The sequence below is a fragment of the Myotis yumanensis genome, unplaced genomic scaffold (genome assembly GCF_028538775.1).
Source record: "Myotis yumanensis isolate MYYU_CA2020_CCGP unplaced genomic scaffold, mMyoYum1.0.hap1 SCAF_13, whole genome shotgun sequence".
In the NCBI taxonomy this organism is placed as follows: domain Eukaryota; kingdom Metazoa; phylum Chordata; class Mammalia; order Chiroptera; family Vespertilionidae; genus Myotis; species Myotis yumanensis.
In genome coordinates this window covers 40,820,957-40,833,213 of record NW_027223764.1, presented here as the reverse complement: position 1 = coordinate 40,833,213, position 12,257 = coordinate 40,820,957, and the positions used below count along the sequence as shown (strand labels likewise).

At 50.8% G+C, this 12,257-nt stretch overlaps 1 protein-coding gene across 2 annotated transcripts in view; it reads right to left on the bottom strand.

Annotated features, from left to right (window-relative positions):
- Positions 1 to 12,257, bottom strand: part of HKDC1 (hexokinase domain containing 1) — a 44,845-nt gene that overhangs the window by 29,723 nt on the left and 2,865 nt on the right. For both annotated transcript variants that reach the window (XR_011473581.1, XM_070432891.1), the window contains exons 2-6: positions 9,324 to 9,486; positions 7,133 to 7,281; positions 6,922 to 7,041; positions 2,481 to 2,576; positions 1,224 to 1,323 (exon numbers count right to left, since the gene is read on the bottom strand). Coding sequence is in view for 1 of the 2 variants with exons in the window: in XM_070432891.1 (XP_070288992.1) it covers positions 1,224 to 1,323; positions 2,481 to 2,576; positions 6,922 to 7,041; positions 7,133 to 7,281; positions 9,324 to 9,486 (628 nt within the window). In the remaining variant the exon portion in view is untranslated. The remainder of the gene's footprint in view (positions 1 to 1,223; positions 1,324 to 2,480; positions 2,577 to 6,921; positions 7,042 to 7,132; positions 7,282 to 9,323; positions 9,487 to 12,257) is intronic.

Genomic DNA, 12,257 nt, shown 5'->3' with positions numbered 1-12,257 from the left:
TGCACCATCACTGTGCCGGGTTACCTGACCCAGCCACTAAGACAGCACAGTGGCTAATGGACATGCCGGTCCATGCTGAGGTGTGGGCTCCAGTGACGGGGGAGGGGGAGGGGGGAAGCGGATCAAGCCCCTCAGGGGTGAAGCTCCTGCCCTTTGGGAAAGTCAGGCTCAGGAGAATGTAGTTAGAAAGTAAGAAAAAACATGCAGAAAACTTTTTCCAACAGCAGTAAAGGGATGGGGAGGTGGAAGGGCATATCCAAGAACAGCCTATAAATCCCATCCATTTGGCTTCAATTGTCCCCCAGACGGCCTTCTCCCGGACCCTCCAGGAGAGCCCCTCCCAGCTCAGGGACCCACCCCCTGGATACCTCACTGCCCACCAACTCCCTGGCCCAGGCCTCCACAAGTCTCACCTACACAGTGCAATGGTCTCCTGGCCGGTCACCTTGCTTCCACTGTTGCCCCCAATAGTCAACTTTTCACAGAGCAGCCAAAACGAGCTTTTTAAAAATGCGCACCCCACTTATCCATCCCCCCAGCATCCTCCAGTGCCTTCCTGTCTCTTTTGGGGCAAAAGCCAAAGACCCTCCATGACTGTGTCTGTGACCTATGCCCGGTCCCGTCCACTCTCTCCAACCTGAATACCCTACTACTCCCAGCCTCCATTCACCAGATGCAGCCGCCACTCCGCCTTCCAGGGGGCTTCCCCGAGCACCCAGACTCAGTCCCATCTCAGAGGCCAGAGGTGTCCTCTTTCCTTTGCCAAGGACTCGCCTCTGGATCTTACTTGGCTCCCTCCTCCTCGTTGCTGAGGTCCCTGCTCAAATGTACCCCTCAGAGCGTCCTGCCCTGACCACCTCACACTCACTCTTGGTGACCCCCCTGCTGCATTTCCTTCCTCACAGTTAGCAGCACCTGACATGATCTTGCTCCTTTAGGCCTCTTTGGCCCTTCACCCACCTCCCCACGGAAAGCCCCATGAGCACAGGGAGCCTGAGTATTAACTCACCCTGAGACCCCAGTGCAGAGACGGGCCTGACACACAGTAGGCACCCAGCAAGCACTTGTTGAGTGAATGAATGAATTTTTCATCGTCCTCTGTTGTTTCTCCTAAGCAGGAAGCACCAGTCCCCTTCCCACAGAATTTGCTCAGAGTTTGCTGAAACTAAGCTCCAACCCAGCTCCGTACCCGCATCCCCGAAAAGCAAGTCAGACTGAGTTACCGATGATGACTCCAACTTCACAGGAGGGGTCATCATAGGCACAGGTCATCATGGTCCCCACGGTGTCATTGACCAAGGCCAGGATATCCACATCGATGTCCTGTTGGAACACAAGCGTTAGGGGTGGGAAGGGAGTGCCATCCCTCTGTCTGTCCCCACGGAGAAAGCAAAAGCAGTGAAGGTGACTGTTGGGAAAGTCCCTAGATCCTGCCTATGGGGCCTGCCTGGAAGGAGCAAGGCCTTTGTCAAGGTCAGGGGTCTCGGTGAGAGAACGAGCAGTTGGGAGCTCATGGGGGAACCCATGCTGCTGCGGTGTGGCCGATGGCCCCTGTGCCGAGGAAGAGGAGGGACAGACCACCTGGACTCCAGCCCTCGCCTGCGGGACCCTGAGCAGAGCATGTCTGTCCGGGAAGCAATGGTGTTCTCAGGAGGAGATACTCGACTCCTCAGCTGTGGGCACGTCCCCGCCCGGTTTCTCATTCCGCCAAGTCAACCTGGGTTACTGCACCACATTCCCCAAGGTTCGAGGGAGTGTTTTAAAGTAAAATGAAAACCATAAGAGAAAAACAGACTTCAAGAGAATACGATCACAGCTTTAAAGAGAATAAAAGACGGAAGGGTTCACATCAAAACAGTCCTCTTGCTGTCGGGGTGACAAATCATCTGGGTTCACTTGTGTGCTTTTCCACTGGCAAGGAGCATGCCTTGCTTTTGCGGTTATAGCATTTATTCAACAAATAGTCCAACTAAGGGAGTGTGGAAAGTGGCCTAGAGAGCCGGACGGGAAAGAAAGTACAGTGGGGCCTTGACTTATGAGTTTTTGAGATACCAGCTGTCTCTCGGCCGATTTTTTGCATTGAGTTGATAGAGTAATTTCAGTTAACGAGCTTCTTAACGAGCTCCTTAACGAGCTCGATCTCCAACGAATTAAACTCCTAAGTCAAGGCCCCACTGTATATTTTAAGCCTCAACGAGAGGTAGGTGTTGGAGCATCACACACAGCAGGGGGTCTAACCAGGACCCCTGAAGGGGCTGTGCAAATGGGGAGGTCCCTGGGCAGTGGGGCCCACTTTCAACAGTAACTGGAACAAGGTCCACAGACCAAGGCTCCCCCATGGGTTTATCCGAAGTGCGGCACCTGCATTGCAGTGAGACCTCCCCTGAGGTCGGTTCCTCTCCCTGTCCTCCTTCAGGGGCAGGCACCGTGTGACCCGCCCTCAGGAGACGGCTAGGACTGGGAGCTGAGCAAATTCCTACCTTGTGGTTTTTCATGGCCTTGGTTAGACGGCTCACTACATCTGTGTCCTGAACTCCCCGGGCCTTAAACTTCTTGGTCCATGAAAGCAGGACACCCTGGGGGAAGAATTCAGATCCAGTCAAAATAAAGAAGGTGTTCAGTTCTGAACATGAGCTGCAGGGATTTTATGCTTAAAGTGCAACCCCCTGTCTTCTCTTCTTTAAGCTGCATCGCCCAATTCTTTCAGTATTTCTTCAGAGGCCTTTGCTAATATTTAAAACACTAGAGGCCCAATGCACAAAATTCCTGCAAGAGTAGGCCTTCCTTCCCCCCAGCTGTTGGCACCGGCTTCCCCGCTCTGGCACCCGGGACCCGGGCTTCCCTTGCAGCCCCGGCTTTGTCCAGAAGGACGTCCAGTCTAATTAGCATATTACTCTTTTATTATTATAGATTTTTATCATTCCCATCTGAGCAGTTTGGAACATTACATGCAGTGGCAGAAAGAACGATGCTGAAGAGTCAGGACACGGGCTCAGGGACATCGGACAAGGCCCGTAACTCTCTGACCCTCGGTTTACTCACCTGTAAAATGGAAAGGTCACTCCCCTGCCTGTCACAGGAATGCTCTGACGGAAATGCCTGCTGTGTGGCTGATCATACGTGTGCAGAATGTAAGGTTTGCCAGCTCCACAAAACAGGACTAACATGGTGTTGCCTTGCAGAACTCCTTCAGGAACTTAATTGCAACTTAGAAAAATGGTTCTCATTTTGCATTTTCAATGATTCGCTTAAAATTGGGTTTCCCACGAGTTTCATGTCTAAGCTAGCAAAAAAATCATAGAATTTTTCCGGCTGGACGAGATCGTGGAGATGAAGGCCACACAGTTGAGCATAGCTGAGCCCAAATTCACAAACACCCTGACCATATCTTCCCACCCCCCTCAGCTTGTGGATAAAGAAGCTGAGACTTAGAGGAGGGAAATCACTCTAGTCTCACAGGGAGTGAAGGATAGAGCTCAGACGGGACTCCCAACTGGCGACCTGGCTTTCCGCCTGCTCCACAGCGCCGCCTAGTGGCCACTCTCCCTAACTTCTGCCTTCACATGCCAGGGCAGTGATGGCGAACCTTTTGAGCTCGGCGTGTCAGCATTTTGAAAAACCCTAACTGAACTCTGGTGCCGTGTCACATATAGAAATTTTTTGATATTTGCAACCATAGTAAAACAAAGACATATTTTTGATATTTATTTTATATATTTAAATGCCATTTAGCAAAGAAAAATCAACCAAAAAAATGAGTTCACGTGTCACCTCTGACATGCATGTCATAGGTTCGCCATCACTGTGCTAGGGTAACATCCCTGCCTCACCCAAGACATTGAGGGGCGGCGTCCCCACCAAAAAGGTGCTGGGACAGCGTGGGACCTGTTGGGGGGAGGGTACATGGAGGAGTGGGGAATAACAGTTGGTGGGGAAAAAGCAGTTCATAGAACTATATTTTAAAAAACTACATATACAGCATAACATCAATATTTAATATAGACGTGACTGGAGGGAAAACCCACAATCTAGTAGTGGGTATCTCTGAAGATTGGGATGACAGGTGATTTCTATTGTCTTTTATTTTAGAAACACACAGAAACTTCTCTTCAGCTAAGACTTTTCTGTTCCCTCATTTTAAAAAAATGAACAGGGTGACCTCCTCTTTTAATTCCCAGGCCCTTAGCATCTTTAATCATTTTTTCGTTTCACGAGGAAGCCCCCTCAGCCAGACCTCCTCTTGAAGGCTTCCCCGCCCACCTCCTCTGCACTTACATGGCCGCTCAGACCTCCTTCCCCAAGAGCCTGTGTCTTAGTGTCACAAAGCCGACAGCTGCGGCAGAATCATGGCTCAAAGCTGTGCCCACTCCGTTATTACTGTTCATTCATCTCCTGGGTAAAGCTTTTCTCCCTGACCTTCAACTTCACTGAGAGGCAGTTGGGAGGACATTTTATAAAATACAAGTAATTCAACTTAACTCTGATGAGAAAAAGCAGTCCTCACTTCCTTGATATAATCAAGCACCCTTCCCTAGTTTAAATGTCACTTGAAAAATCCTTATTGGAATATGACACAAATGGGTCAAAATGCTTTCCTGGCATTTTAAACCAAGTTCTAGAGCTGTGTCTTTCTGGAAAGGCAATTTGATCAGGAAGGTTTTGAGCTTGGGCTGAGTCCCTTTTGGCTGTGTGGCCTCGGACAAGTCTCTTAACCTCTCTGAGCTGCAGTTTTTCTCAAATATAAAGTGAAAATAATTATATCTACCTCAGATGATTGTCTTTTATTTTAATGAGATAATACACATAAAGAGTTCACATAGTACAAGATATAGTGTTAAAATCTGAGGAACAGTGTTTATTATTATTATTATTATTATTATTGGAAGTTCCTAGAGATCAACCAAAGGACTTGTATGCATGCATATAAGCATAACCAATGGACACAAGACACTGGGGGGTAGGGGAGGCAGGGGGAAAGGTCAAGGGGGCGGGGGGAGGAGACATATGTACTACTCTTTGTAATACTTTAAGCAATAAAACAAAATTTAAAAAAAGAAAGAAAGTTCCTGTATGAACAAACCATACATTCACCCTTAATTACCAAGAAAATAGGCAAGCTCTGGCTTGCCTATTGGTTCAGTTGGTTGGGTGTCATCCCATGTACCAAAAGGTTGCTGGTTCGATTCCCAGTGAGGGCACATGCCTGGGTTGTGGGCTTGGTCAGGAGGCAGCTGATCAATGTTCCACTCCCACATTGATGTTTCTTTCTCTCTCCCTCTCCCTTCCTCTCTAAAAATAAAAAAATAAAAATAAATTTTAAAAAACAAAATATTCAAGTTTGGTTCTCAAAGTCAAATGAACTCCCACAGAGCTTGAGAATTTTCTTCCTTCTTCCTGGGGTCTCTGTTCCTGAGCTTGGATCAGAGGTATTGCACTGTTTGGTGAATCCAGTCTCCAGTCCTGATTCCTGACTCCTGGCTCCTCCTTCCACTTCCTCTACTGACCCCGGCACCTCTGCTCTTCCAGCCAGACAGGGATGAAGCAGAGCAAAGCTCCACTGGCCTCTTCTAACATCCCCTGAACCCTTCTTCATACTATTTCCCCCCACCCTTCCTTTATAAAATAACAAAAAAGTAAACTTCAGTCCACGCCCGGTATAGATAGATGATGGCAATTTCTCATTTAATGGAATCAAGTAAATGCCTGATGACACCTTTCAATTGTCAGATAGTGATCGGGCGCCGTGAAAACCAGGGCTTGAGCCAGAGCCTGGGGCGGAGAGGAAGAACAACACAAAACAGTGCTGCCCTCCAGAAGCATCGCAGAAATGGGGACAAGATACAACTCGGGGAGAGAAAGTCCCACCGGGACAGCCGTCCTCACCTGCAGCGACCACTGGGCACCAGGCACAGAGCTGGGCGTTGCAGGTGTTTTGTCTGGGCTTTACCTGGCCCAGCAGGTAAATACCATGAACTGTGTTTTACAGATGAGAACACCAGGGGCTCAATAAGCCACGGAACGAACGGCCCAGGCAACACAACTTTCCAAACAATGATTCAAAGCCAGATCTGTGGGACGTGAAAACCCATTTCCTTTCCACCCTCCATCACCCAGAGTCAACAATATCAAACGAATCCCTGGATGGACAGTCTGTGATATCTAGATGGTCCAGGAAATGATGGTCATCTGGGGTCACGACCGGTATGTCCCACAGGGGATCATGGGCCCCCACCCCAGACAGGTGTGGCCCGAGAAGACCTGACTCTTGACCGTGACCCCTGGCCCCAGAAAGTTTATTCTCCTTTTACATGGACCTTATTTATTTTCACAGATGAACATAAAATTGGGTTTGACATCTCCCTATTAAATTGAAAATTGGAGGCATATGGAGATGAACTGCAGGTTATTGGTGCAGCTGAGACCACATCCCAGGTGAGGTGTCTGCTCGACAACATTGTCACCCCGGCAACCCTACCTCGACCCTCCTCCTAAGGGTACAGAGGTGAGAGATTCCCTGAGCCTTGCCCCTCTTATCTCAGACCTGCAGCATCCTGATCACATGGGAACCTGTTGGAAATGCAAGTCTAAGGCCCCACTGATTAAGAAGCCCCGCTGGGGCCCAGAACCCGAGTTTAACAAGCCCTCCAGCAGATTCTGATGCAACCGAGGTCTGAGAACCACTGAGCTACGGGTGAAAACCACCTCATTCCTGTGCTGTGCCCATATGGATGTAAAATGAAGGCAGCACGTTAACCAGTGCTCTGTCTCACATTTTCACTTTATCGTTTACAGGAATAAAAAGAAAATAACAAGCAAGAGAATTCCTGCTGATGCCTCCTGTTCCCGACCTGACTCCTACACATTCTCCAGCCCCAAACTCCAAACCCTGCACAGCTTCTCCCCTCCCCAGCCAGGCCTTACCTCTTCCAATTTAGTCTGCCAGCAGGGAAAAGAAAAGGTCATGCCCAGGGGCAATTTCTTATGCGTCAGCCCTTTGGTCTTCATGAAATCTGCCAGACAGTCAGCCACGTATTCAAACAGCTGCAGAGGAGAGAAAGCACAGGGCCCTGGGCTACAGTGCAGCCGCTCACAGACAAGGCCCCCCCGCACTCCACAGAGCCCCGCGCCGTACCTCTGCGCCGTTCCCTCGGATAATTTCATTGGGTGTTGGGTAGAACTGACTCTCCATCTGGACCTTTTGTTTCCCCTCTTCAGAGACTTGCACCTTCAACACTCGAAACTTAGATCCTCCAAGATCCAGGGAAAGAAACTCCCCATTTTCTATTAAAAAAACAAACAAAAAAGTTTCAGATATGGAGGGTCTGCTACATGGCAAGATGTGCATGAGAAGTTGGATGGGTAAGAAATGTCACTGAGTCTCACAACCACCCCAGGTGTGAGCTGGGTGTCACTGTGCCCCTTACTGGGAGGGCTCAGATCAGTGGCTGCACTTCTGCAGCCCCAGTGAGTGTGTCTCCTGGCCTGAGGAGGAGGGGGTGTATGAAACTTGGTCAGTTTCACTTCCAAACCTTCTGGAAGGCACATCCGGCGGCAGGCTCCAGATCATCAAAGGCCACTTTCCGATGCCTCTGGGGACACACCTCTGCAGGAGGAGCCCAGCACAGGAAGCCAGGGGGACTTTGCCCTGGTGCCTCCCCCACACACACACCCCATGACTCAGGTGCTTCTCTGAGCAGCTGGGTGACCCGTCAAGGACCACAGTCCCCTCGTCACTCTCAGAGCAAAAGTACCAGGAACCGGGCAAGATGTCAAAGCAGCACAGTCTCTCTCCAAAGCTTATGCTCCTCCGGGCCGTACACTGCCCACCCTACGCACCCACCCGCCTGCCAGGGAACAGGTCTCTCTCATCACAGCTCCCAGGGCCCCTCAAACGGCAGAGCCTAACGACTTTGACCCAGGCATTGTCCCAAAGGGGCCTAGAACCTGGCTAATCCAATCACAGGCCCTGAAGGCCCCCAAACTTTAATCCCGGCTTCTTCAAGAGCCCAAAGCCCCCGCTGGAGCTTGGCTGGAGCACCGGGACCCTGACCCTGGGGAACCCCTTTGGTCCTCGGTATTCTCATCTGACCACGGGGTTCTTGTAGGGACTGTGTGAGACAGTGAGGACCACAGGAGGTGCCTGGCAGACACCAGTTCCTTCCTCCTATGGCCTCCCAGAGGCTGAGAACGGAGGAGTGTGTGGAACCTCAAAGATTCCTTCTAGAGGTCTCTAGACTGTGGTAAGCAAAGAGAGGCCCACATCCTAATCCCTGGATCCTGTGGATACGTTAGCATGGCAAGAGGAGATTTAGGTTACAGACAGAATCAAAGTTGCTCATTGGTTGACCTCGAGGTTGGGAGATCATGGATGATCTGAAGGGCATCAGGTAAATCACAGGGTCTTTAAGTGAGGAAGAGGCACAAGGGTGAGTCAGAGACATATTGGAAGATGCTGCGCTGCTGGCTGGGAGGTGGAGAGAGGCTGGAGCGGGGAATGCAGGAGCCTCCTGCAGCTGAGAAGGTAAGGGACAGGCTCCCGCTGAGCCCCGGAGGGCACTCAGCCCTTCCCACACCCTGGTTATGGCCCTTGGACCCACTCCCACTCTGACCTCCACAGCTGAAAGAGGATAAATGTGTGTTGTTTCAAGCTGTTAAATGTGTGGTAACTTATTACAGCAACAACAGAAAATTTATACAGAGGCCACCTCCCTCATTTTACAGATAGAGAAACTGAGACTATACCTTTTGTCAACGGTCACTGAGGAATGGCAGAGCTGGGCCTAGAACCCAGGTTTCTTGAATATCATCATTTAATATTCTTTCTACTACGTCATGGCATCTTCTAATACTTACTATTAGCCTAGACTCTCGATGCTTTGGAGTGAAGTAATACTGAGGAAGGAAATGCCATTTATATGCAGTCAACAAACATTTCGGGGCCCAGTATGCACCAGGCACTGTGCGAGGTGCTCAGGACACTGGGAAGACTCACACACGCAGCAGGTGGCAGGCACCGAGCCCAGCATGGGGGTGCTTCCCAGACGCAGGCAGGGAACTCTCCATCGACCAGGGGAAGAATGCTGAGATGTCCCGGCAGGAGAGGGAGCAGAGTGTGTGGGGCTAAGGGGGCAGAGAGAAAGTGAGGCACGTTTGAACCTTGGTTCAAAACTTTTGGTATTGAGTGTGACTAAGCAAAGAGCGTCGGAGGTGGGGGTGCTGTGGAGAGGGCTGAAGAGGCAAGTAAAGGCACAGGAGCAAACTTCAGGTCCATCGGCCAGGAAGGACCCAGCGGGATCAGATCCCTGGCAGCCCCAGCCCCTCACCTGATCTGTCCGGAATGGCCCTGACAAAGGTGGGCAGCATCTTCACGGAGGCTGTGGGGTTGGTGTCCTTCCCCAGACCCCTCTGCATCTCAGCCTGGAACCGCGCCATGATGTCCAGAAGGGTCTCGTCGGAGAGCCGCATGTGATACAGGAACCTGTCCACCTGGAAGGACAGGGGTGGCCAGGGTTGGCTGCTGCACATTCCCACGCCCACGCCCACGTCCCAAGGGGACCACTTAGTGATGCGGACCCTCAAGCTGGGGACAAGGAAGGGAGCTGGGAGAACAGAACGGAATGGAAGGCTGGGGGAGGTGGGCCTTATTCCTCCAAAGGGCAAGCTTTGAGGAAGAAACGATTCCCCCATTTTTCTGATGGGACAGTGCAGGCGCAAAAACTAAGCAAGGTTCAGGGTTCCTAATTCCCAGTTCCGCGCCCTCACCACTGTCCCATTGTCTCTCCTCTGGAAAAGACTAGCTATAGCTAGAACCTGGGACTCCTGCACGTGGGAGCTTGCTTTCAGCCAATGATGACACTATATATCCAAACATGTTTCCCTTTGTTTACGGGCTGCCAGGAAGCTCAGAGCTAAATTCAGTTTCCAGCCGCACTTTCTAAAATCTAGTCCTTCACATCTCCATTGTTGTTGTTGGGGTTTTTTGAGGGGGTAAGGAGGGGAAGGGGGGTGTTTTTTGGTTTTTTGGTATCGCAAAGGTGGAAATTTATTGGAGAACAAGTACAGACTCCCACATAGGGAGGGGGAAGAGTCCCACAGAACGGACTCCCGTGGTGGGGGCGGGGAAACAGTCCCCACCCCATTGTTTTTAACTGAGGTTATTCTAATTAAGATGTTTAATTTCTAAAGCCAGCTCAAATTGCCCTGAGTCTGTTCATGATACCACTCAGGTAACCAGGATCCCCCAATGGAGGGAAGTTATAAAAATCACTGGTTCTGCTCCGTCCACTTGAAGGTAACAATGTCCCATCAAGAATGGCAGAACAGCCAAAACCGGTTTGGCTCAGTGGATAGAGCGTCAGCCTGCAGACTCAAGGGTCCCAGGTTCGATTCCAGTCAAGGGCATGTACCTTGGTTGTGGGCACATCCCCAGTAAGGAGTGTGCAGGAGGCAGCCAATCGATGTTTCTCCCTCATCGATGTTTCTAACTCTCTATCCCTCTCCCTTCCTCTCTGTAAAAAATCAATAAAATATATTTTAAAAAAAGAAAAAGAATGGCAGAACAGCTCAGCTGGTGCAGCTCAGTGGTTGAGCATTCACCCATGAACCAAGAGGTCACTGGTTTGATTCCCAGGTAGGACACATGCCCGGGTTGCAGGCTTAATCCCCAGTAGGGGACGTGCAGGAGGCAGCCCATCAATGATGTTTTTATCTATCCTTCTCTCTTTGTCTCTCTCTAAAATCAATAAAAACATATTTATCAAGAAACAAGAACGGCAGAACAGCCTCCTCCCTCGTGCGCACCATGTGGTGGGGGCAACCTGGGTCCCCAGGGCTCACTGGGGTGGATTACTGACCGGGGCAGGAATTGCCCTCCCACACTTTCACCTAAGGCTAAGTACATGCTTGCAGCCTACAGAGTGCTTTCACGTATGTCCCTCACCGGCTCTCCATGGCGTCCCTGTGAGGAAGTGCTTTCACGTATGTCCCTCACCTGCTCTCCATGGCTCCTTGAGGCGCCCGGTGAGGCAGGAATCCTTGCCCCTATTGGGAGGAGGCCTCGCAGGCTCAGAGCCCCTGAGCAGCTGCAGGTCCTTGGCAGCGCTGGGACTACAGTGCAGTCCCCACGTCCTCACCACATGGCCTGGTTTTGCTTCACAATTTCGTGCAGGACCACAAGCCAACAGACTAATTATATCAAGAGTACAAGGGCCACATGAACCTTCACCGCAGGACAGGTGCCCAACCATCAGACAGGCCTCGAGGCCGGCATGCCAGCTCAGTCGGAGCCAATACGGACACCAAGCCAGTGAAACAAACCACGGCTCCAGGGACTTGGGGCCAGAGAGCGGCCAGAAAACCCTCAGGGGCCGTTACCAGAACAGGACAATCGGGCTTTCAGCGTGTTGAGAACACAGGACAGAACCAGGTCACGCTTCATTAAGGACTTCCGTTCGCCCGGAGTCTGTTCATGACTAATTGGTTGGCACTGCCACGCACACGGGGAAACCAACAAAAGGGACGCGACCCGAGTAATTGGGGCTTGGGAAGGGTGCGACGTGCACAAGAACCACATTGCCCCTTTATCGCCCAGGGCCCCTCAGACAGTGCCCCTAAGCCTACTGCTCATTTTTGCTCAACCTCAGAGAACTTCTCTGGGCATCCCCAGGCCATCCCTCCGTGTAAGCAATCGTTTTGAGGCTGTTTGGGCCATTTGCGAGCTACTGTTTAACCATCACTGAGGGCTCTGGGCTACTTACTGCTCCTGCTACTCCTATAAGTTAAAGTTAGGACAGACAGAAAGAGTGTCAACTAAGAACAGTTTCTAATTTATCCAGAAGGAAAGAATGAAACATACATGGGGGTGGGGGGAGAGAAAACTTATATTTTAGACTCAGATAGGAGACGTTGGGCCTGTGTGACCAGGCATACATGTTTCAGGCACTGAGGGAGGTGCTTGGGTGGCAGCAACCAGGCCCACTTTGGAGTGACTCACAAACTAGACGTGGGATATCTTCTAAACGAAAGAGCCAGCAAGCAGCACGGAGGAAGAGCAAACTTAAAATGTAAGCTCAGAGCTTAGGGCATGACAGATGGGGGAGCTGCAGGGGACTTTAGTGACCACATAGTCCAAAGGTCCCATATTAAGAATCAAGAGTCATAAAAAGCCCTAGCTGGTTTGGCTCAGTGGATAGAGCGTCAGCCTGTGGACTGAAGGGTACCAGGTTTGATTCCAGTCAAGGACACATGCCAGGGGTGTG